At 56.0% G+C, this 18,663-nt stretch overlaps 9 protein-coding genes across 9 annotated transcripts; 4 read left to right on the forward strand and 5 right to left on the reverse strand.

Moving 5' to 3' along the window:
- The first annotated feature begins 206 nt into the window (after positions 1-206).
- LY79DRAFT_546317 (uncharacterized protein) lies at positions 207-802 on the forward strand. Its single transcript, XM_060557224.1, has one exon. It carries the CDS (start codon positions 296-298, stop codon positions 779-781), a length of 486 nt encoding a protein of 161 aa, XP_060416855.1. The 5' UTR covers positions 207-295; the 3' UTR covers positions 782-802.
- LY79DRAFT_546318 (uncharacterized protein) lies at positions 783-1,773 on the reverse strand (the record flags this gene model as incomplete). Its single annotated transcript, XM_060557225.1, has 2 exons — positions 983-1,773; positions 783-802 (listed from the first exon to the last, which is right to left on the reverse strand). A coding segment is annotated over exon 1 (357 nt), but the record flags the coding sequence as incomplete, so codon positions are not given.
- Positions 1,442-3,509, reverse strand: LY79DRAFT_95327 (uncharacterized protein). The gene is made up of 3 exons (XM_060565243.1): positions 2,702-3,509; positions 1,751-2,650; positions 1,442-1,693 (listed from the first exon to the last, which is right to left on the reverse strand). The coding sequence occupies exons 1-3, from the start codon at positions 3,392-3,394 to the stop codon at positions 1,634-1,636; spliced, it is 1,653 nt and encodes a 550-aa protein (XP_060416857.1). The 5' UTR covers positions 3,395-3,509; the 3' UTR covers positions 1,442-1,633.
- Positions 3,510-5,708: 2,199 nt separating this feature from the next.
- LY79DRAFT_95360 (uncharacterized protein) lies at positions 5,709-6,547 on the forward strand. Its single transcript, XM_060565244.1, has one exon. It carries the CDS (start codon positions 5,857-5,859, stop codon positions 6,310-6,312), a length of 456 nt encoding a protein of 151 aa, XP_060416858.1. The 5' UTR covers positions 5,709-5,856; the 3' UTR covers positions 6,313-6,547.
- A 1,442-nt stretch (positions 6,548-7,989) lies between these two features.
- On the forward strand, positions 7,990-9,736 carry LY79DRAFT_510371 (major facilitator superfamily transporter; the record flags this gene model as incomplete). Its single annotated transcript, XM_060554155.1, has 2 exons — positions 7,990-8,953; positions 9,021-9,736. 2 exons carry the CDS (start codon positions 7,990-7,992, stop codon positions 9,734-9,736), a joined length of 1,680 nt encoding a protein of 559 aa, XP_060416859.1.
- Positions 9,737-10,514: 778 nt separating this feature from the next.
- On the forward strand, positions 10,515-11,345 carry LY79DRAFT_588447 (uncharacterized protein; the record flags this gene model as incomplete). Its single annotated transcript, XM_060560918.1, has 1 exon — positions 10,515-11,345. One exon carries the CDS (start codon positions 10,515-10,517, stop codon positions 11,343-11,345), a length of 831 nt encoding a protein of 276 aa, XP_060416860.1.
- Positions 11,346-11,527: 182 nt separating this feature from the next.
- Positions 11,528-14,028, reverse strand: LY79DRAFT_95517 (uncharacterized protein). The gene is made up of 3 exons (XM_060565245.1): positions 13,558-14,028; positions 13,392-13,479; positions 11,528-13,325 (listed from the first exon to the last, which is right to left on the reverse strand). Exons 1-3 carry the CDS (start codon positions 13,732-13,734, stop codon positions 11,710-11,712), a joined length of 1,881 nt encoding a protein of 626 aa, XP_060416861.1. The 5' UTR covers positions 13,735-14,028; the 3' UTR covers positions 11,528-11,709.
- Positions 14,029-16,048: 2,020 nt separating this feature from the next.
- LY79DRAFT_588449 (uncharacterized protein) lies at positions 16,049-16,619 on the reverse strand (the record flags this gene model as incomplete). Its single annotated transcript, XM_060560919.1, has 2 exons — positions 16,049-16,467; positions 16,550-16,619. The coding sequence occupies 2 exons, from the start codon at positions 16,617-16,619 to the stop codon at positions 16,049-16,051; spliced, it is 489 nt and encodes a 162-aa protein (XP_060416862.1).
- A 353-nt stretch (positions 16,620-16,972) lies between these two features.
- LY79DRAFT_577820 (acetyltransferase) lies at positions 16,973-17,635 on the reverse strand (the record flags this gene model as incomplete). The annotated part of the gene is made up of 1 exon (XM_060559910.1): positions 16,973-17,635. One exon carries the CDS (start codon positions 17,633-17,635, stop codon positions 16,973-16,975), a length of 663 nt encoding a protein of 220 aa, XP_060416863.1.
- Positions 17,636-18,663: the final 1,028 nt, after the last annotated feature.

Consider the following 18,663-nt stretch of genomic DNA (forward strand, 5'->3'; position numbering starts at 1 on the left):
GGGACCCTCTCCTAGACGACACCCGCATTCCTACACTCATCTCGTTCCCTTCAGCCTTGGCGCAAAGCAGAACGGACCCCTCGCCTGTCCAGGCTGCAGCTCACTCACACACACACACACCCCTCCTCGCCTCACTGTCACACTGCATCGCACCCGGTCTCATCAGGCTCGGATTCGGATCTCATTCCCAACCCGCTTGGGTCCATCTTCACCTCCATAATCCAACACCCCCCCATCCACCCATAAACACACACACACACACACACACACACACACACACACACACCTGGCAACCATGCTCCGCCGGCCCGCGACCACCCTCACCATTACGGCCGAGGACATCGCCGCCTACGAGGACCGCCGCGCGCGCGAGGACATGCTCCGCGAGCGGCAGGTCCTCGTGCAGGCCCAGCAGGCCCAGCAGCAGGCTCAGCAGCAGCGGATCCTCCAGCAGCAGTCTCAGTCCCAACAGCCCTTCTCTTCACCACAGCCACTGCAACAGCAACGAAACACGCAGGCGCAGCTCCAACAGATGCAACGCCTCAGGCAGCAGCAGCAGCTCGACGATGAGAGCATGGTCACGGCCGAGGGCGATGACGAGGACGAGAGCTTAGACGAGTACGAGCTGCTGAGGAGGCAGCAGGACATGATGAGGGCGCAGAGGGCGCAGCAGCAGCCCGGGAGAGCCGGCGCGGTGCAGACGACGCCTACCCCTGGGGATGGGGGCCGCGGGGGAAGGACGAGGGAAGACAGGATCGGGGTCGGGCGGCGCGGGAGGTGAGGGTCTTTTGGGGGGGGGGGGGCTTGTTAGTCCCATGCAACGGAAGGATGGATATCTGGGAGCAGCAATTGGCCCAACCCAGTTGAAGCTGGTACTGGGCCTTTCTTTCCATCTTACTTCTTTTTTATTTTCTCCTCCTCCCCCTCCCTCCACCCTTTTCGTAGTCACTCACGTGGGGTGTGAGGCTTATATTCGGTGGGGGGGGGGGGGGGGGGGGGTTATGTCCCCGTCTCGTTGGATGGCATGTTGGACAAGACTAGAGCCAGGAGTGCGGACGGCTTCCCAACCCCCTCTACCGTATGCCGGGCACAACTTTCAAGTAACAACAACAAAAAAAAAAAAAGAAAGAAAAGAAGAAGAAGCCAGGAACCTGTATTCTCCGAGAAGTTATCCGTTTCTAAACAGAGACAGTCCACTTTTGAGGCCCGTGTCCAATCATCGATGTCACGTCTTCCAGACCGCCGAGTAGCCCTGCCACCAGATATAGACAATGCAAAAGACGAAGAAACAGCTCCCAAAGGATAAACAAGAACGAATGTTCTCGCTGAAATCTAATATCAAACGGGGATCAGCCTCCAGAGGACGCTTCCACAAAAGCACACCACCAACCCCTCCCCCCCTTCTCTCTGTCCAGGTCGTAACTCGTTTAGAGACAAGAGAGCGTGTACATCGCAACCGATAAGTGTGGAGAGCCGCTAACGCCGAGCAATGCAAGACCGGCAAGAAGTATAGGGAGAAGAAGACGTGAAAGGCCGCTGTCGTCTGGAACTCGAAGGCATTGTTGGAGAGCCCAACGGTCGCAGACATCATCAGCAGGATGACGTTTGCACACTATCCGGGTCAGAATGGTGACTAGGCGCCCTGGTTTCGATCCCGTTCGATTTCTCTGGATGGTGATGACGCGTCTTGCATCTGGCCCCCCGGGTCAGCGCTCTCCAAAAGGGGGTGGGACTGTCTGCGAGCACTTACATTGTAGAAAACGCTGGCCTGCTTGATTCCGCCCACCTCGGACAGGTACTTGAGACGGCCTCGCAGGAAACGCTTCTGCCTCGGCGTCGCGAAATCGCTGTAGCATGCCGTGACCAGGGGCCAGATTATCATCAGGCCGGCCGCGCCCTTGAGTGGATCGTCGGCTTTGGTCTTGCCCACTGGGAACTGGGCCACGACGACCCCATAGCCGTTCCACTTGCAAAAAAAGGGCGTCGCTGCGATGATGTCCTCGACACGCAGCTGAGCTGAGCGTTTGAGCACCTCATAATCCTCACCCGCGCGGTAGTCGTCGGGAGAGACGAGCCAGGCCATGCATCGGAGGATCGTGGTCGTGAGCATGAGGTGGCAGCACCAAGTGGCCACGTGGAGGACAGCCAAGGGCAGGTTGAAGAAGCCGTATACCGGGCCGGTGAAGGCCCGCGCGGTGTCGAGCTCTTCATCGGACCCTTCGGGGACCCACTCGAGAGTGTCGACCTTCCACTGCGGGCTTGGGTCATTGTTGAGCTTGCGGAACTTGGCCTCGAGGGCTTGAGCACGCTTCAGGATGTCAAGGACCTTCTGGATCGTTCCGGGCTCGCGGTCCCCGGGGCCCAGAAGGCGGTCCATGTCCTGCCTGATCTGGCTGCTCTGGATGTCCATGTTGGCAATCGCGTGCTGCATGCGGCCGCGGCACTCGTGGTGCAGGAGCCAGGTGAACTCGGCCACCTCGGGGGAGTTGGGTAGGCAGTGGATGGAGAGGCACTGATTTCGCGTGATGGCAAACAATTCCTCGCCTTCGGGTGTTTCGAGTCCCTTTTGGCCCCTGAGCTTGACAATGATGGCGGCGCCCTTCATGTGGTCGGTGTACGCCGCGATGGAACCACGGGAAGCCGTCAATATCTAGATCCTGTTAGCATGGTCTCGCGGGAGGAGATTGGCAAAGGATCCTGCCTCGTAGAACGCCAGCATCAGCACGGCACCGAGAGTCTGGTCGTCCAGCACCTCTTGCGGGTCCATGATCGCTTTGTTGACGGCCCGGACAGCCCGGACGTAGTGCCCCTGGGCATGAAACAGGGCGGCGCTGGCATTGACGGTACGGCGGTTTGCCAGCGCGGCCAGCGAGACTGCCTTGTAAGTTTGGTAGAGGCACTTGGAGACCTTCTGTCCGCTCAGGAACCGGGGGAGGAAGCGATAGTAGCCACGGGCCGTCGGCGTCTGCGGTACAATAATGAATTCGGACAAGAAGTAGCAAGAGGCTTGTTCGTCTAGCGAGTCGAACATGGACTTGGGAATGTCCTCGTCCTCGTCGGTCGTGTCGTCGTTATTGTGCCACGGAAAGGTGACCGGGTTCGAGTAGTCAAACGTCTTGTACTTGGGACCGGCAACTGTCTTCAGGCATTGCTTGTTGCAAATCGGGGTTATGTCATTGTCTTCGTCCGAGCCCTCCTCCCCTCTTGACTTCTTGAACCTCTTGATCGTCGCCTTGGTCTCGTCGCGGATGTTTGCCTCGAAGGGATCGCGGTAGCCCGGACACTGCCGTCGTGATTTCTTGCATCTCATGCAGAATGGCTTGCCTTCGTCGCATTTGATCCTCCGAGCCCTGCACAGCTTGCAGCCGCCTGATGGCTTTCCGGTGTTGACCATGATTGCGGTGAGAATACGGGGTGTTGAAGGTTATACAGAAAGATGTCATCGAGTCGAACGCACGCTGGAGGAGGCTTTGAGAATGCGGGAGGGGTCGAGATCCTTTTCATGACTCTTCGGAGCGACAAGCAGTTGGATCCGAGATCAACTGGTGAATGGCGGCCACATATTGCAGCTATAACATAAGCGTGGGATAGTGGAGGGGTTCTCAATGTCAAAGCGACAAACTCCATGCGTTACGATGGCATTCCAACGTCCACGGCAGACTTGGCAAGCTCCATCCCTGGTCGGTGGCTGAAGGACGAAAAAGCTGGATCACCGATGGCACGCCTGCGAAACTGTGTAGTATTTGGATGCAGTGTTATCAGTAGTTCAGACGAAGTGCTATCTCCGAGTTGTCGAATGACGACCCCAGGGGAGCCCTAGCACCGGGCAGTATGAGGCCAACCATATCTGTTGAGCCGGAAGGATTGTTTCATGCGCTGCTAGGTCGTGACTGTACATCCCCGGCGGCGATTGAGGGTGGCTCTGTCGGCTCGTGCGCGGTGCGTTTGAGACGGCAAGGCGGGAGACAAACTACATACCAGATTAGAAGACCAATGTTGGACAACCTAACGGAACAATGAAAGGAACACGCCAGCTTGCCGGCTAGGCGGTCGATGAATGACAGTTTAGACAGGTACCAATGCTGTGGTTGTTCGTGTGCCATCTGCCGAGGCGATGACCATGAACCATATGCCATTTCGTTGACCGTTTAGAGAAAACCTTGCAAGCCGAGCTACCTGATTGAAGAACAAGTGTGCGACTTTCCTATCAAAACTTGCAAACTCAGGCGAACCCGTCAAGTCGAACCGTCTCTCTGTCTGACCGCAGGCGTGCCCATCGATCTTGTCGGCACGGGCTGCCTTGCAAGAACTCCAAACTCGAAAATTGTCTTCGGTTCCGATGCCGGCTCCGGGCTGGGGGAACGCCTCAAGAGATCATCCGTGTCCTGCAGAGGGCCATGCCAAGACATTACCAGGAGGTGCTTAACTGTACGAGCCGCTCGCGGGGTCGCATGCACGGAAGAGTCTGTTAACCAGCAGGGGCTGACATTATCGAGTTGAGCGGCAGACATAGATAATGTTTGCTGAATCTCCAATTCCAACGGTCTGGTGGATGGGCGCCGCTCATGCCTCATGCAACGCTTGACAACGTAGAGCAGCTCCGTGGATTGGTCATCACGGTTGATGCCCAACAGTCTCATCCCGTTGTTTCTCTAATCAATCGATATGCTACCGTTAGACCATGAGAAATGATTCGGGTAAACATTGTCAACTCGTTGTGTGCCAAGACCTATGTTTGGCGATGGCAGCTGACGTTCTTGATTCCTTGGACGCTGGGGCGTCTCTGCGTGGTCGTTGTTGAATCTATACCTTGGTACGCTTGGCAGGCCACACTTGTATCCGGGTGCAAAGGTGTTGGGAATGAGTATGGCGGACGGGAGGTCCTCCCACTCTAGGCCATCAAGCGTTATGGAAAGCCGAAGGTTTGAATTCTTCTATGTATGCGTGTAGGTGAAGAAACGACCAGCACGCACCTGCCGGCCCAGCGATCGCCGCTTACGTGATGGCTAACCTCCAGGTACCTCCTTGACCGAGCTTGTGCGGGGCGGGGGCCATCTGTCGATCAACAGCTAGGTAGGTAGACGGACCCACTTTGACATATTGAGCTGCAAGCTTAACTTTCACTCGACTTCAACAAAACAACAACAACAACGTCGACGTTCGCCTGTCCCACGGGCCATCATCCAAGCCACATTCCTGACAGGTTTACATGATGAAAAATCAAGGTTTTGCGCCAAGAAAAGTAATAGAGCTTGGCCTATCTCCGACCAAAAAAGTCACCAGTATTACCTACTTGCATTGTCGAACCCCGCCAGGCTGGTTGGATCATTACGCTCAGAGGCTGTTTCTCCACGTTATTTGAACGGAGAAGGGGGGGAGGTCGTGGCGCAGCCGAAACGAATGCCATAGGGCTGTGGGCTTTCTGAACGGCGCCTGCAAACCTACCGGTAGGCTGCCGTACCAGCCTGCAGTGACACGGGCAGCACGCTGCACATCTGAGGCAATGGCCAACAGGACGGCCACGACGGTTTTGGGGCCCGAGTTCTTCGTTCCGAGCATGCAATTCCAATTGGACTGACCCCGAATAGCCAATTTATCAGATGATGTCTAAGGCCGAGAAACAGTATTGTATGCAATGCTGAAGCAAAAACGGGCCACCAAGCTGCCTCATCGCTTCAAATTCTCCTCACCTTTGTCCGAGGTCTCCCATACACAGCTCAGTTTGCACTAGACGACTGATGGGCTAGACATTCAGCCCGATAACCTTAACCTTTCAAGCGGATCTGGAGCATCCCTCGACTAAACTTTCGGAACTTGCCTGGGCAGGTCTGCTCTGTAATTTACGAGGAATCCTCCATGAATCCCGAGCTAAGTTGTGTTGAGTTTGAACTTGCTTTTCTATTTGGCTCGGATCACCCAGTGGTAGGATTCGAAGGCGTCACAGAAATTATGCGGAAAAGATCAAACCGCTTCAGACTTGCAGAAACTGGTTTGGTGACTACAAGATCAATGGCCTATCGGCTTCACAAGCGGGAACAACAAAAAGCTGCGCTGCTAAGTTGGGACTATACCATCACCGTTCTTGCTAAACTCATCATCAGCTTACAATTTAACGATTGCAGAGGCTTCTTTTTTTATAATAAAAGAAAAAGGCAGCATGATGCACCCAGTAACTCACAAGCTACTGTTCCGAATGTCGAGAACCATTGTCCAGACAGCTCTTTGCGGATATGGTACCTCGTGGTTCCAATCAGTTGGCAGATGCTGCCCGGTATTGCAATTCGTTTTGCGACTGCAGTTGATACCCCCTGACCCGGGCCGCGTCCTCGGTCGACGTCGTCAAGGCTGACGTTTCCGTCTGACTGTAACTGCTACCCTGAGCTACCTAGCTTTTGAGGGGTCGGTCAAAACCCACACAGCATTGAGACCCGTTGAAGCCGCCCTCAAGTTCCGATCCCGGGTCTTCGATTTGCTGTGCCAAACACCCCACGCGAAAAGACCGGATCGGAGATAAACGACCTCGGTTGCTGAAGGGTCGTACGATATCCAGCAGCTAAATATGAAGCGCGGATTACTTCCAAGTATTTCTCTTCTTATTTTACACCGCCGTTGTTGGCTCATTTGCCTTTTGGGCGCGACATGTTTGTTGGATCGTCAGGTATGTGAGGTGGGGTAAGAAGAAAGAAAAGGTATCTGGTAGAAGTCCTTCCTCTGCAACTGATCGTGTTATAAGTGTAGCAATGCAAAGGGAAAATCGAAGGTAAGTATCTTCTCGGGCTGAAATACGTGGTAACCCGGGTGGTTCCGGATGCATAAAAGAAGCAGCTCTTACTGATACTGATCTCAGTTGGATCAAGCGACGAATCCCATGGAAATTTCCTCTCATTTAGTCGAATATAGGCTGTTGGCCGCTCACGAGAATCGACTCCTAAATGGCGGTTTCCCCCGGATGACCGCATATTCTTATCCCAATGAGCGGGCTATCCGCCACACCTTCCATCCAGTTGTCATGTCTTGGTTTTTTTCGTTGTTGTTTTTTTCGTTGTATCTGATGACACCACCACCCCCTTCATCCATGTCCCACCGGCGAGAGGGGCAGGCCATGTTCGCTCCCGCAGTAATCATATCAACCGCAGCTCACTTGTCGCATGTCAGCTGCGCTGCTTAGACGGACGCCTGCATGGGTCCCGATCCTCCGCGCCTGGTTAGGCAAAGATGTGGTTTAATGCGCCGGGGGGCTGGGTTAGGCTCCACAAGAGCCTGAGCCGCTGCCCGGTCAGCCCGGTCAGCTCGCATCCTTCGGCATGATATTTCATCCGACATGTCCACCGGATCTCAACTATCAATAGCCCGGGTAAGAAAGTCTTCTGGGCAAAGCCAACTTCCCAACCGGTGCTTGAACTGATCGCGCTGGCTTGCAAACCACACACCATTCACCCATGTCCATTCGGACTGCGACATTAGCCAACACCTCAACATGACAGCGGAGGAACCTGGTGACTGAGACTCCGTAGGGCTGATGACACTCCGAATTCAAAATCCCGCTCGGGTCGGAATTTACTATCCGCAGTGTCATTTATCGACAACCATGACGTGGCTCAAGAATGCTGAGCTGCGCTTCGGCGAGGGTAAGCAAGATTCGAATTCGCTTAACTCCAATGACAGTTAATCATTCCCGTCTGGCCATGCTGCCATTCACTCGTAATCCCCCCTTGACCCCTGGTACGGCTTGACGGTGATAGACAGCATGATAGGATACATCTCGCCAATCAGGCCGTGCTGGGTCGCTGAACTCCGTTTCAAGCTTCCTCTCTCCTTTGGATATATATAAAACTTGCGTAGCCCATCAGTATTGAACATGCTGGGTCAACACGGCCTACATTAATCAACCCAGGGAAATATGGATGCATAAAGAAACATTTGCTTTCTGTACTCGGCATATAAGCATACATCGCATCTTCAAAACAAGCAAAGCAATCTTGCTTTATGATGGCTACCGCGGAACCCGATCCACAAGGGGCACCTGTGGTCGCCCTCGAGAAACACACTACCCACGTCGACCAACATGGCAAAGTCGTATTCAAGCCCTCGCGCGAGTTCCTCCTCGCCTTCGGGGCCCTCTGCACCATCGCCCTGGTCGTCGCCCTCGACGCCACGACCCTATCCGTTGCCCTCCCAACCATGTCCCTGGCCCTTGGCGGCACCGCCCTTGAGGCCTTTTGGTCCGGCACCAGCTTCCTGCTAGCCAGCACCGTTCTGCAGCCCACTGTCGCCGGGCTCAGCGGCATCTTCGGACGCAAGCCCCTCGTCTTCGCCTCGGCGCTCCTGTTCGCCGTGGGCTCAGTCGTCGGCGCCGTCGCAAACGACTTCGCCGTCGTGATCGCGGGGCGGACGATCCAGGGCGTCGGTGGCGGCGGGATTATGGCCCTCATAGAGGTCATCATCACCGACCTCGTCCCGCTGGCCGTGCGGGGCCAGTGGTTCTCGCTGCTCTCGGCCGTGTGGTCCGTCGGCACCGTCACGGGCCCCCTGATCGGCGCCGGCTTCGCGCAGGACGTTACGTGGAGATGGATTTTCTGGATCAACTTACCCATCACCGCGCTGGGCGTCGTCATGATCTTCTTCTTCCTTAAGCAGGTAGGCATCCCGGGCGAGGTCAGCGCCAAGCTCAAGAGGTTCGACTGGCTCGGCAGCTTCCTCTTCACAGCGGGCTCGACGAGCTTCTTGTTCGGCATCTCGACGGGCGGGGTCATGTACGAGTGGTCTTCGTTTAGGTGCCTGCTGCCGCTGCTCCTGGGCGCCCTCACCATCGCCGGGTTTGGCTTCTGGGAGCTCAATTTCGCGAAGGAGCCACTTATCGACAAGGGCATTTTCAACAACTGGACCATGGTCGCTAACTATATCATGACCGTATTTCACGGCATGATTCTCTGGTCTATCCTCTATTTCCTCGGTAAACTATCCCTTAGCGCCTCCTTTCGAGTCCTCTGAGAACTGTCCGAGCTGACACATCCCCGCAGTACTTTACTATCAAGCCGTCAAGGACTACTCCGTGGTCATCTCCGCCGTCGCCGCCCTCCCCGAGTCCCTCACCGTTGCCCCCGCCGCCATGGTCGTCGGCCTCATCGCCGGAGTCACGGGCCGGTATCGCTGGTCCCTTTGGTCTGGCTGGGTCATGACGACTTTCGGTGCCGGACTCATGTGCCTCATGCGGCCCTCCACCACCATCCCCCAGTGGATTTGGCTCAACATACCTATAGGGATCGGCACGGGCATGCTGTTCCCCGCCATGGCGCTTTCGATCCAGGCGGCCTGCGCACCGGCTCTCAACGGGCAGGCCGCAGCCTTCTACTCGTTTCTTCGCACGTTCGGCCAGTCGGTCGGCGTCGCCGTCTCGGGCGTCATCTTCCAGAACGCGTTCCGGACAAGGTTGGAGCAGATCCCGACGCTCGCGGACGCGGCCGAGGAGTACTCGCGCGACGCAACCATTGTAGTGGAAGTTATCAAGAGAATGCCGAAAGGGGACCCCATACGCGCGGACCTGGTGGAGGCGTACTGCGACGCGCTGCGGGCGATCTGGATCAGCCTGATTGCGTTCGCGGGGTTCTGCATGCTCATCAGCGTTACGGTCAAGAAGTACAGCCTGGATCAGGAGCATGTCACCGAGCAAGGGCTCGTGACGAGTGACGACACGAGCAGGGAAGATGTGGAAAGGGGTGAGAAGGATGAGCGTTGAGGTGGACTGGCCTCGGGTTGGTGGGAGGTAGATAGATGACACCGTACATGTGTTTTATGATATCTGGCGTTTAGACTTACCTCTCCAATGCGTAGTTGTTAGCATGAGGCATAAGTTTAGGAAATAGCAAATGTTCTAAAAAGATTGAGTTATCAGGGGAGGGTTCAGTGTGGAATAGTATATCAGTATAAACACAAAGCATTCACCTCCTTCACATAGATATCCTGCCGTGAGACTTCTTCCGTACTTTCCTTCTTTGATCAAACAACAAAACCATACTTGTCACATTTCGCCTGGGTACCATCGGTTGCTCACATCCCACCCGCACCTTCCGTTTCTTTGGTGACGCACTGCTGCCGTCAAATCCTGCTCCACCTCGTGTCGCCTTTTCTTCTCTTCAGCCTACCTCTTAAACGACTGTAAAAATAAGTGCCACTGATCGAGCTTATTCACTACTTGCAAACCAGTTTTACGTTCACCTGCGCATCACTCTGCTTTTCATCTGCAACTTGCATCCCTACGAATAAAGTAACCTCCTTCTCCATTTGCAAAACTCATCATCTATCGTGAGTAGTTGCTGACTCTTCCTGTAAGTAGCTAGTACCACGCATATATCGACAGCTCCACATCAATTCTGGCCAGCCATACAACCAAACTGAATACCCTACGCAAGACTACTTCGTCTAAACAGAGCTTTAGGCGAACATCAAGTGGGAAACATTGTAAAGTCGAACACCCGAAAAGCCACCCAGCATACCCTCCGCCTACTGGGGACAGAATGTGCCTCCGACTCTACAGACATTACACGGAATGTGGTTGTCTCCTCGCAGCCAGCGGCTCCCTCCGCGAATGCCGCCACGGCCCGACCTCGCCCCTCTGCGGCCCACAACACACCATCGGCATCGTCACCCGCGAGGGCGACGAGTGTCTATACCACGCCTGCCTCACCAAGCAGCAGCGACACGCGCCCGAGCAGTCTCGCCAGCCGTGCTTCCGTAGACCCTCTGGTCCGGGTGTTACAGACAAGGAAGTCGCAGAGGCGAAAGTGGAGCACCTACGAAGCCTCGACATGAGGGAGCGTCTCGACCGCTTCAAGGCTAAAGGCCTCGAGGGGTCGTACCGAGGCGACCGTGAGCCCAAACCGAGAGGCGGCGCTTTGGTCTTCTCGAGGCAGTTCGACGGTACGGAGTATACGGGCCATCACCCCTATGAGCACACGGATTTCGAGGAGGAGGACGTGGCGCAGCAAAAGACGCGGTGCCATCTCCGCAATGTGTTCCTCGCCACCGTCCAAAGTGAAGGCCTCTTCGATCCGAGCGACCGGTTCCTGAGCTCCGCGTGGGATGATGATAGTGATTCCTCTGCGTGCAGCAGCGAGGTCGACCCCGATGCCTTGGATACGACCTCTTACAGCGAGGGCGCGAAGCCGATGGCGCCTTGGGAGGCAATGAACGGAGGAAGTGATATCGTGACTGGAGAGGACAACGCGATGGACGTGGATGAGACCGGCCTATGCAGGGTGTATCGGGAGGATACCTACTCGCCTGCCGAGCGGACTTTGAAGCTCAAGGACTTGACTGGCCCGCGTCCCAATCGAGCGTCGGCCTGACCGACGCAAACGGGTGAGCTGCCAAGGGGGCGATGACTGAAGTAGTCTCTTCTGTTTTTTTGGCGGTTATGGCGTTTGGGGATAAAGCCGATTCATTCTGGGAACCAGTCTTGATACCTCTCTATTTGATTCATGAGCGTTGGATTTCATGCAGCTATATGTTTCTCCTGCCTGGCTGTCCGTCCTAGATCATGTGCACGCACCTGGCTTCCAGCCTAGGGATGAGAAGTAAGCATGTTGTACAAAATTGGAAACGTAAAAGATGCCATCATGTCCAGCCATATATATGTCCAAGTCCAAGTCCAAATCCTTCCAAATCGCTCAAAGTCGCCCTCTATACCGGGTTCGCCGCCCCATGATAAGATTAGATCCGAGTCGGACCAGTTGGGTATTGCCGTCCCCCAACGCCAGAGATTACCGGGCTGACCCCATGTTCTTTCCACCGCTTCCGGTCGTCCCTGGGCTCGCGATCGCGAGGTTCCCAAGGGGGCTCGCCCCTTCCTCGCATCCGGTCCACGTCGGCATGGCTGCTTGTTCGGCGCTGGGTCTCGGGTCGCACCAGGTGTCGCTCCCTTCGTCTTCGTAATTCGTTGTCCTCTTCTCTCTCCCAGTTCACGACGCGATCTCGGTCCCGATCGCGCTCCAAGTCCCGATCCCTATCCCTGTCCCTATCTCGGTCGCGTCTGCGGTCGCGGTCTCGACCACGGTCTCTCTCGCGTACCCTCTCCCTCTCCCTCAGTTCTCTTTCTTCCATCTCTCGACGTTCTCGAGCTTTGAGACGACGACGTCGGCCTTCTTCCTCGGAGTCCGACGCTCCCGAGTCATCCGACCCGATGTCGGGCCAACTGCGGTTGAGCTTGGAAGATGGCAGGTACTCCCGACTGCGGCGCGAAGGCGGATCACTTCGGCGACCAGAAGTGCTCCGATGGCGTTCCGGCGACCGGCCGTTGGGAAGAATAGACGTCACCTTTTCGGCGATTTTGTCCCTCAGACCGTCTACAATTGGTATACTGCGACGGCGCGCGTCCTCTGGTCTCAAATCGGCACGGTGAATGCGGGCGCCTGGAGGCGGGCCATGCGGCGGCGGTGTCGGCAGAGGCGCTGACGGACCCATGCGCCGGAAGCCTGGCGGCGGCGGCTCGTTGGAGTGATGAGTGTGAGGCCTGCGCTTGGTTTGTGGACTCGCTGGTTCGTCAGAATCGGAAGCCGAGGATGACGAGTAGTGCCGTGGCTGACTGTGCCGACGAGGCTGCATAGGAGGTCTGTTGGGCTGCAGATGCTCAGAGGCAGCATGCACGGCCTCGTGTGGTGGGGATGGATAGTCGGAGAAGCTGCGGCGTCGACGGTCATCTGGCGAGGTATGACCCCGGAAACGCTCCCGCTCGGGAGACCGAGGTATGTGCAGGCGTGACGGGGGGTACCTGTTCGCAGCATGCCCTGGAACATGGCTGTAAGCTACAGAAGGCCGGGTCGACGGAGTAAAGTAGTCTGCCTGCGGGCCGCGAGGAGGAGGTGAGGTCTTGGGCGATGCCTTCGGATACGGGTTGCGGACGTGGACATAAGCCGCCTTGACTCTCGGTTCGTCTCTTTCCACTGGGCGGCTAGGAGCAGTCTTGGGAGATGCAGGCTCGTCCTTTGGCGTTGCGGCCTGCCTCAGCTTCTCGGCGCACTCCTTGTGCCATTTCTCTATCCCGACATCCGGTTTACTGGGAAGAGATTCCGCGGGTAGGTCGGGAGGGAAAGGCTCGCCCGTTTCGGGATGCTTCAGGTTCCAGTGCTTGACGGCTTGCTGAATAAAAGGCACATGTTCCTCGGGGCTCAGCAGTATCTCTATCGACTCCCACCGAACGAAACCACGCAAGGTCAGAGCCGGAATGGAAGGGGCGACGAAATCGTCGTCGGAGGGTTGCAGAGAGTGTTGACAGCCCGTAACCTGCCAAATGTAGGATATGGCGGGGTGGGGCATTTCGATGAAGAGGGCTAGGATGACACGATTGTCAGCACGGAATGGAATGCATGGCGCGGGGGCCGTCGATGTCTGCTTACAATCATAATCGCCACCTACAGCCTTATAAAAGGCGGCCAGTTTTTTAGGGGTCAGGGCCTGGACATGTTTATCGCCAATGTCGGTGATCTGTAAATTTTGGCGGGGTTGTCAGTGTTTGTCCAGCATCGGCGGAGGCGGGGTGGGTGGGCGAGGACAGGGACGTACAATGTGGAGGGCGATGGCGCGCAGCAGCGAGTCGAGGATGGGTGTCGGTGCCTTGTCTGGGCCGAACAGATAACCGTAAAAGCTAGGGGACTTCGGGTCGGAAGGCTGAGTCTGAGGTTGGGGTTGAGGTTGAGCAGAGGACTCTTTCGAGTCGGCCTCTGCGGTCGCCGTCGCCATTCGGGGCCGAAGTCTACATCAAACGGTGTGGTTTTGTGGACAGGAAGGTCCCGGGAAGAAAAGTGTGGAGATGGGACGGAATGGAGAAATAGTGTATAACGGCTGTGGCGCGTGCTGACTGGCAAAAGACGTATCGCGCGCAACCGGAGTCGGCTTGGGCGAGGAATGCGTCGAGCGCACGCGGTCGTCGAGAATGAGCTGTCGTACCTTTCGTTTGGCCGAAAGGTTCAATCAAAGTCGCTAGCGTGGGAATGCGAACAAGACGTTGTCGAGTTGGGGCGGGGCTTCAACTGCTACTAATAATCTAAGATATGATATTCTTGGGTGCGGGTCGCCGCCATAAACATCATGCGCACGCGAGAGGAGAGATGTAAGGCAGGAATAGGCTGAGGCCAAGCCGTGAGTCAAGACCGAACGGGTACATAAGAGATGAGGGAAGAAGATTGTGCCCAAGGAGACGGCGTGTGGGCGTGATATGTCTCTCTTTTTGTCTGGTGGGTGTGAAGTGCCGTCGGACGGGATGGATGATGGGTTGAATGAGTGAGAGGGAGATTGGTGAGCGTGAGGCGGGCGGGAGCTGATGATGTAACTAAAGTACTTGGACTGCAACTCCAGGCGGGGAGGGTACCTGCGCCTCGTTGCTTGGAGGTTGGAGGGGGTCGGGAGGTATGGACGTGGACGATGACTTGGGCGCACGATGGCCTTTTTCTCGTGTGGACGAGTCCCCGTTAGGCAGAACCGAGCAGCGGGAGAGCAGCAAGCAAGCCAGCAAGCAACTCCTACCCGGACCTGCAATGGCTCTACAGGATGCAGGGTGGGCAGGGCAGGCCCGACAGGGCAGTGGGAGGTAAGAATAGCGACCAAACAGGGAAAACGTTTGGATGTTGGGCTGACACGTGCACCCTGGCGCAGCTTCTCTCGCGGGAATAATTGGAATACCCAGACAAGGTACCTCAGCCGTCATTCTATCCGCATACAATCTGCAAGTACCCCGACTCGACATGTCTCTGTCACCTTCCATTCTACCCAGCCTTCCCCCCGCTATGCCAATCCTACTGATTGATTGTCCTTCCTTCAATCGCCATGAATAACACTGCTCCCCTCTGGCATGCGATAGGTTCACCGGCCTTCTCGGCCTGTCCGACATTCGACCACGATTGTCGTAGATTCTCGCTGTTATCTACCCATACTGTACCTCAACTTCATCCACCTTCGATCTTGACAGGAATCCCGGTTCGATCCCGGTCTACATCAACATGGACTTTTGACACTTTTGCTCTGCATGCCCCACGAGAACAGGCAGAGTGAGGCTGGACTGCAAATTAAACAACAGATCCAGGGATGCGGGTGATCAAGGATGCTCGTCGAAGGCGATGGATGCCCAGCCCAGCCCAGCCAACCCCTGGGATGCAGCCTGGAAGTCTGTCTGTCCAGGTGAGCCATCTGCCAGGGACGAACTGCCGCGAGGTGCCAGGTTGCGAAGGTTGGTGGCCGCTCAGCCGCCATGACGGAGACTGCCTGCGCACAACGATATTGGGAAAGTCGAGGGACCGGTCCCAACAATACATACTTTACTGAGGCAGCCAGCCTGACCATGCCGACAGACCCGTCTTGTCTGCGCACCACACCGCACTGGAAAAGCCAATTAGACCAACTTACAGGTGATTTGGAGAGATCAACGCTGGACACGAGGCTCAATTCTGCTCATGTCATTTCTTCCCGGAGACCCCCGGCCCTTCCAGAACAACGATCTCATCAATTCAAGACAGCGTTATCGTTGTCTGCAGGACCATGGCAGCTTTCGGTTCCGCGGTAGGCCACACAACCCGGTCAACATCAGCGAAAAATACCAAGAACGCGGCATTTCGCCCCATCATCTGGAGGACGCACTACTGAACCACAGCGACCTGCCGGGAGCCGACCCGCGGCGACGCCTCTCGCACATCCTGACATAGCACAGCACTAAGTTTATCACTGCGGTCTACTTGGGTAGCCCCGCGTTTTCGTCTCATCCTGACCGCTGTGAAAGCGTCTGGGTATGATGTAGTCGCAGCCAAGGTTTAGGGACAGGCTAATTTGGCGGTGAACAGATGAGCGCCGATTGACGAAAGAGGCCTGTAAGGAACCTGCTACTGTACCTGGTGTGTGTACCATTTTTAACCGCTTTGGTAACACTACCTGGGCGCGTTGCTGCACTGACCGTCTCGTTGCCTCGTCTCCAGCGCTATCTTTATTCTACATGAATCTCTCGCCGTGCCACCCGCCTTGGCCCCTCTTCCCCCTCGTCTATACGATAACCTGAATTGCCGAGTGTTTATTGGAAAGTCACACACCACAGACCAATGCCGGCACTGGCGAGCGAGATGAAGCTCCGTACTAAGTTGAGTGTCCGCCACCTTGTCAACAGCTCCGTCGTCTCGGACAAGGAAAGCGTTTCGACACCCTGCGCACCGGCCATGAGTGCGTTGTTCGTCGACGACATGACGACGAGGGTGAAGGGCATGATGGCGAGGCTCAGGACCGCGGCGGTGGCGTACGGCTTCCACACAGCCCCCCGGTTGTGGTGGTCATACGCCGTGTAAGCCAAGGACAAAAAGGTAACGAGCGCTACTTTGGGGCCGGTCGACGCGCCGTTCAAGAAAATATGCCGCCATAGCCTCAGTGCATGGGCTGGTTCGGAGCTGCCTTGGAGGATGGTAGGGACGCTGAACATGGACAATGATGCAGTTGCGCCTGAACTAAGGGTCGGCAACTGACGTCGGCCCCCAAGTGACACGAGCAACACTCGGTGGAGTGGGGAGGGGCTTCTGCTTACCAGCCCACCAGGCACAGCCAAGGATGCCGGTTGCAGTGGTAATTGCAGTGATCAACCCGAGTTGAAGCATCTTGGCAAGTTGTGTGTTTGGGGGTTCAGTGGCCAATACTCGTTTACAAGGTGGGGTTCCAAAGTTTGCTGATTATTTCTCTCCTGGATGACAGTTCTTTGACGAGATGCAGTCAAGTTTTGGTTTTGGGACGGCTTCTCTCTATTTAAGTTCCATAACTACTACTACGTGGTATTCCCCAGAAAACGGTGATAGCGTTCGCCGACCATGCGGGAGAAGAACGGCGGACGACACATAAATGTCCGAAAGCTGGTACTGTTTTGTTTGCCCCGAAAAAGGTCCGGGACCCGGGGCTGGTCGGGCAGGCAAAGCAAGCCCAAAAAGTCCGAATTGCACCGAACGGACCGGACCACCTATTGCTTCGGCCGTCCGATGCCATGGCCAACAAGTGTCGTCCCTTCTCTGACTTCTTCTTTCCACACCTTCAGCTTCTTGAAACCCCACTTGCTCAAGATCTTTTGGCTTGCAAAGTTGCCCGGCTCCGTGACGGCGGTGATGATCTCGTTCACCACGTCCCCAGCGAGGTGCCCTGGGACGGTCGCCTTGTCGACGTTGACCTCGCACTCGGAGCGGGGCAGAGACCACCAGGCGCCAAGGAAGGCCTCGACGAACTCGGTGGCGTACCCGCTGCCCCAATAGTCCTTCTGGAGCATGTACCCGATCTCGGGCCAGCCCAGCTCGCCGCCGGCGGCCCTCTTGCAGCCGCCGATGCCGATCCACTCGCCCGTCAATCGCAAACAGATGGAAAAGTCGTAGTTGTCGGCGTCATTGGGGGGTAGGTTCTGTGCCAACTTGGCCCGCGTCTCCTCCATGTCGGCGTCAACGCGGCCAGCGGCCGACCACTTCATGACCTCGGGCTGCGTGCGAAGGACGTGCAGCGGTTGCAGATCATCCAGGGAGAGCGGTCTCAGAATGAGACGTTCGGTGACCATGGGCAGCCGCGAGGCGTGAGGTGGTAGAGGAATTGTCGGGAGTGAGGTTCTCACCGTTACGAAGTCCAGAGGTTGGACGTCCATCTTCGTCTTTGCCGTCCTTGTTTCCCCTCTTCCTAAATTCCCAGAGAGAACTCGAATTGCTTATTTTTGCTGTTCTTCCGTACACCGGTGAGCCGGCTATATGAGGTGGTGGTTGCTGTTCCAGATGCAAATTTTTATATTCTTGCGCTATGGTATCGCACTGGGGTTCAAGTTTGAGTCATCCCCTCTCATTGCACAACCCCCATAATGTCCATGACTGCTCGGTGAAGGCCTTGGCGCTATCGCCAATTTAGTCTCACTGGATTCTCCAGAAAAGACGAAGCTCGATTCGAGGAAAGCTCCGCTGTTGAGTCATACAGAGAGGACTGCCGAGTGCCGATGGCAGTCGGTGCATATCTCGTTTTACTCCCATCCCCAAACATAAGGCTCAGCTGTCAGTCCTGTTGACCGGGCCAACAAGCGTCCTTGGATCAATCTGCCACCGAGGTCACGGACAGTCAGACATTGAGATGCGGATCCTCATCCTTGGCAACACAATAGATGAGGAAACAACGACTGGGCCCTCCGCTTTCCCCTTTGTGAATGTAGGGTGTTTCTTTTTCTTTTCTTCATTGTCTTCTTTAAGGTTTCCGGGCTGAAGTGGGGGTTTTCGCCGACGAGTCTTGCCTAGGAATTTTCACATCTGAAAACATCCCGCTCCATTCAACCCCATGCACTGACTGTATCCAGCCCCTTGGGGCTTAGGGCGGCCTCTGCAGCGCGCTTGCTACCCCCCTCCCGGCCTAGAACACCGGCACCACCCACACACACACACACACACACACACACACACACACACACACTCCGTACACTACACCCCCATGGATGATTCGTCCTGTCTTACCCTGTTCGTGCCAAGTGTTGTCCAGAACATCGAAAGTTAAGCCTCTGGGCTGCTTCTGAGCCTTCCTTAACCCCGGTCACGTTCTCTATCTCAAGTTCTTGACGAAAAGACGATTCCTTGCCTAACCAAGTTTGTCTCGATGCCCTGTGCCGACATCAGCGGGGCTTACCTGGCATGATTGCCC

Source organism: Colletotrichum navitas (assembly GCF_030913465.1).
Source record: "Colletotrichum navitas strain CBS 125086 chromosome Unknown LY79scaffold_14, whole genome shotgun sequence".
In the NCBI taxonomy this organism is placed as follows: Eukaryota; Fungi; Ascomycota; class Sordariomycetes; order Glomerellales; family Glomerellaceae; genus Colletotrichum; species Colletotrichum navitas.

Bases quoted from the DNA above. Each gene is read 5' to 3' on its own strand.
- LY79DRAFT_546317 (XM_060557224.1), top strand. From the start codon at position 296: ATGCTCCGCCGGCCCGCGACCACCCTCACCATTACGGCCGAGGACATC.
- LY79DRAFT_95327 (XM_060565243.1), bottom strand. From the start codon at position 3,394: ATGGTCAACACCGGAAAGCCATCAGGCGGCTGCAAGCTGTGCAGGGCT. The intron at 2,651-2,701 runs GCAGGATCCTTT...AACAGGATCTAG, and splicing joins TGATGCTGGCGTTCTACGAG to ATATTGACGGCTTCCCGTGG. The intron at 1,694-1,750 runs GTAAGTGCTCGC...CCGGGGGGCCAG, and splicing joins AGGCCAGCGTTTTCTACAAT to ATGCAAGACGCGTCATCACC.
- LY79DRAFT_95360 (XM_060565244.1), top strand. From the start codon at position 5,857: ATGAATCCCGAGCTAAGTTGTGTTGAGTTTGAACTTGCTTTTCTATTT.
- LY79DRAFT_95517 (XM_060565245.1), bottom strand. From the start codon at position 13,734: ATGGCGACGGCGACCGCAGAGGCCGACTCGAAAGAGTCCTCTGCTCAA. The intron at 13,480-13,557 runs GTACGTCCCTGT...CAAAATTTACAG, and splicing joins GCGCCATCGCCCTCCACATT to ATCACCGACATTGGCGATAA. The intron at 13,326-13,391 runs GTAAGCAGACAT...GTGTCATCCTAG, and splicing joins TGTAGGTGGCGATTATGATT to CCCTCTTCATCGAAATGCCC.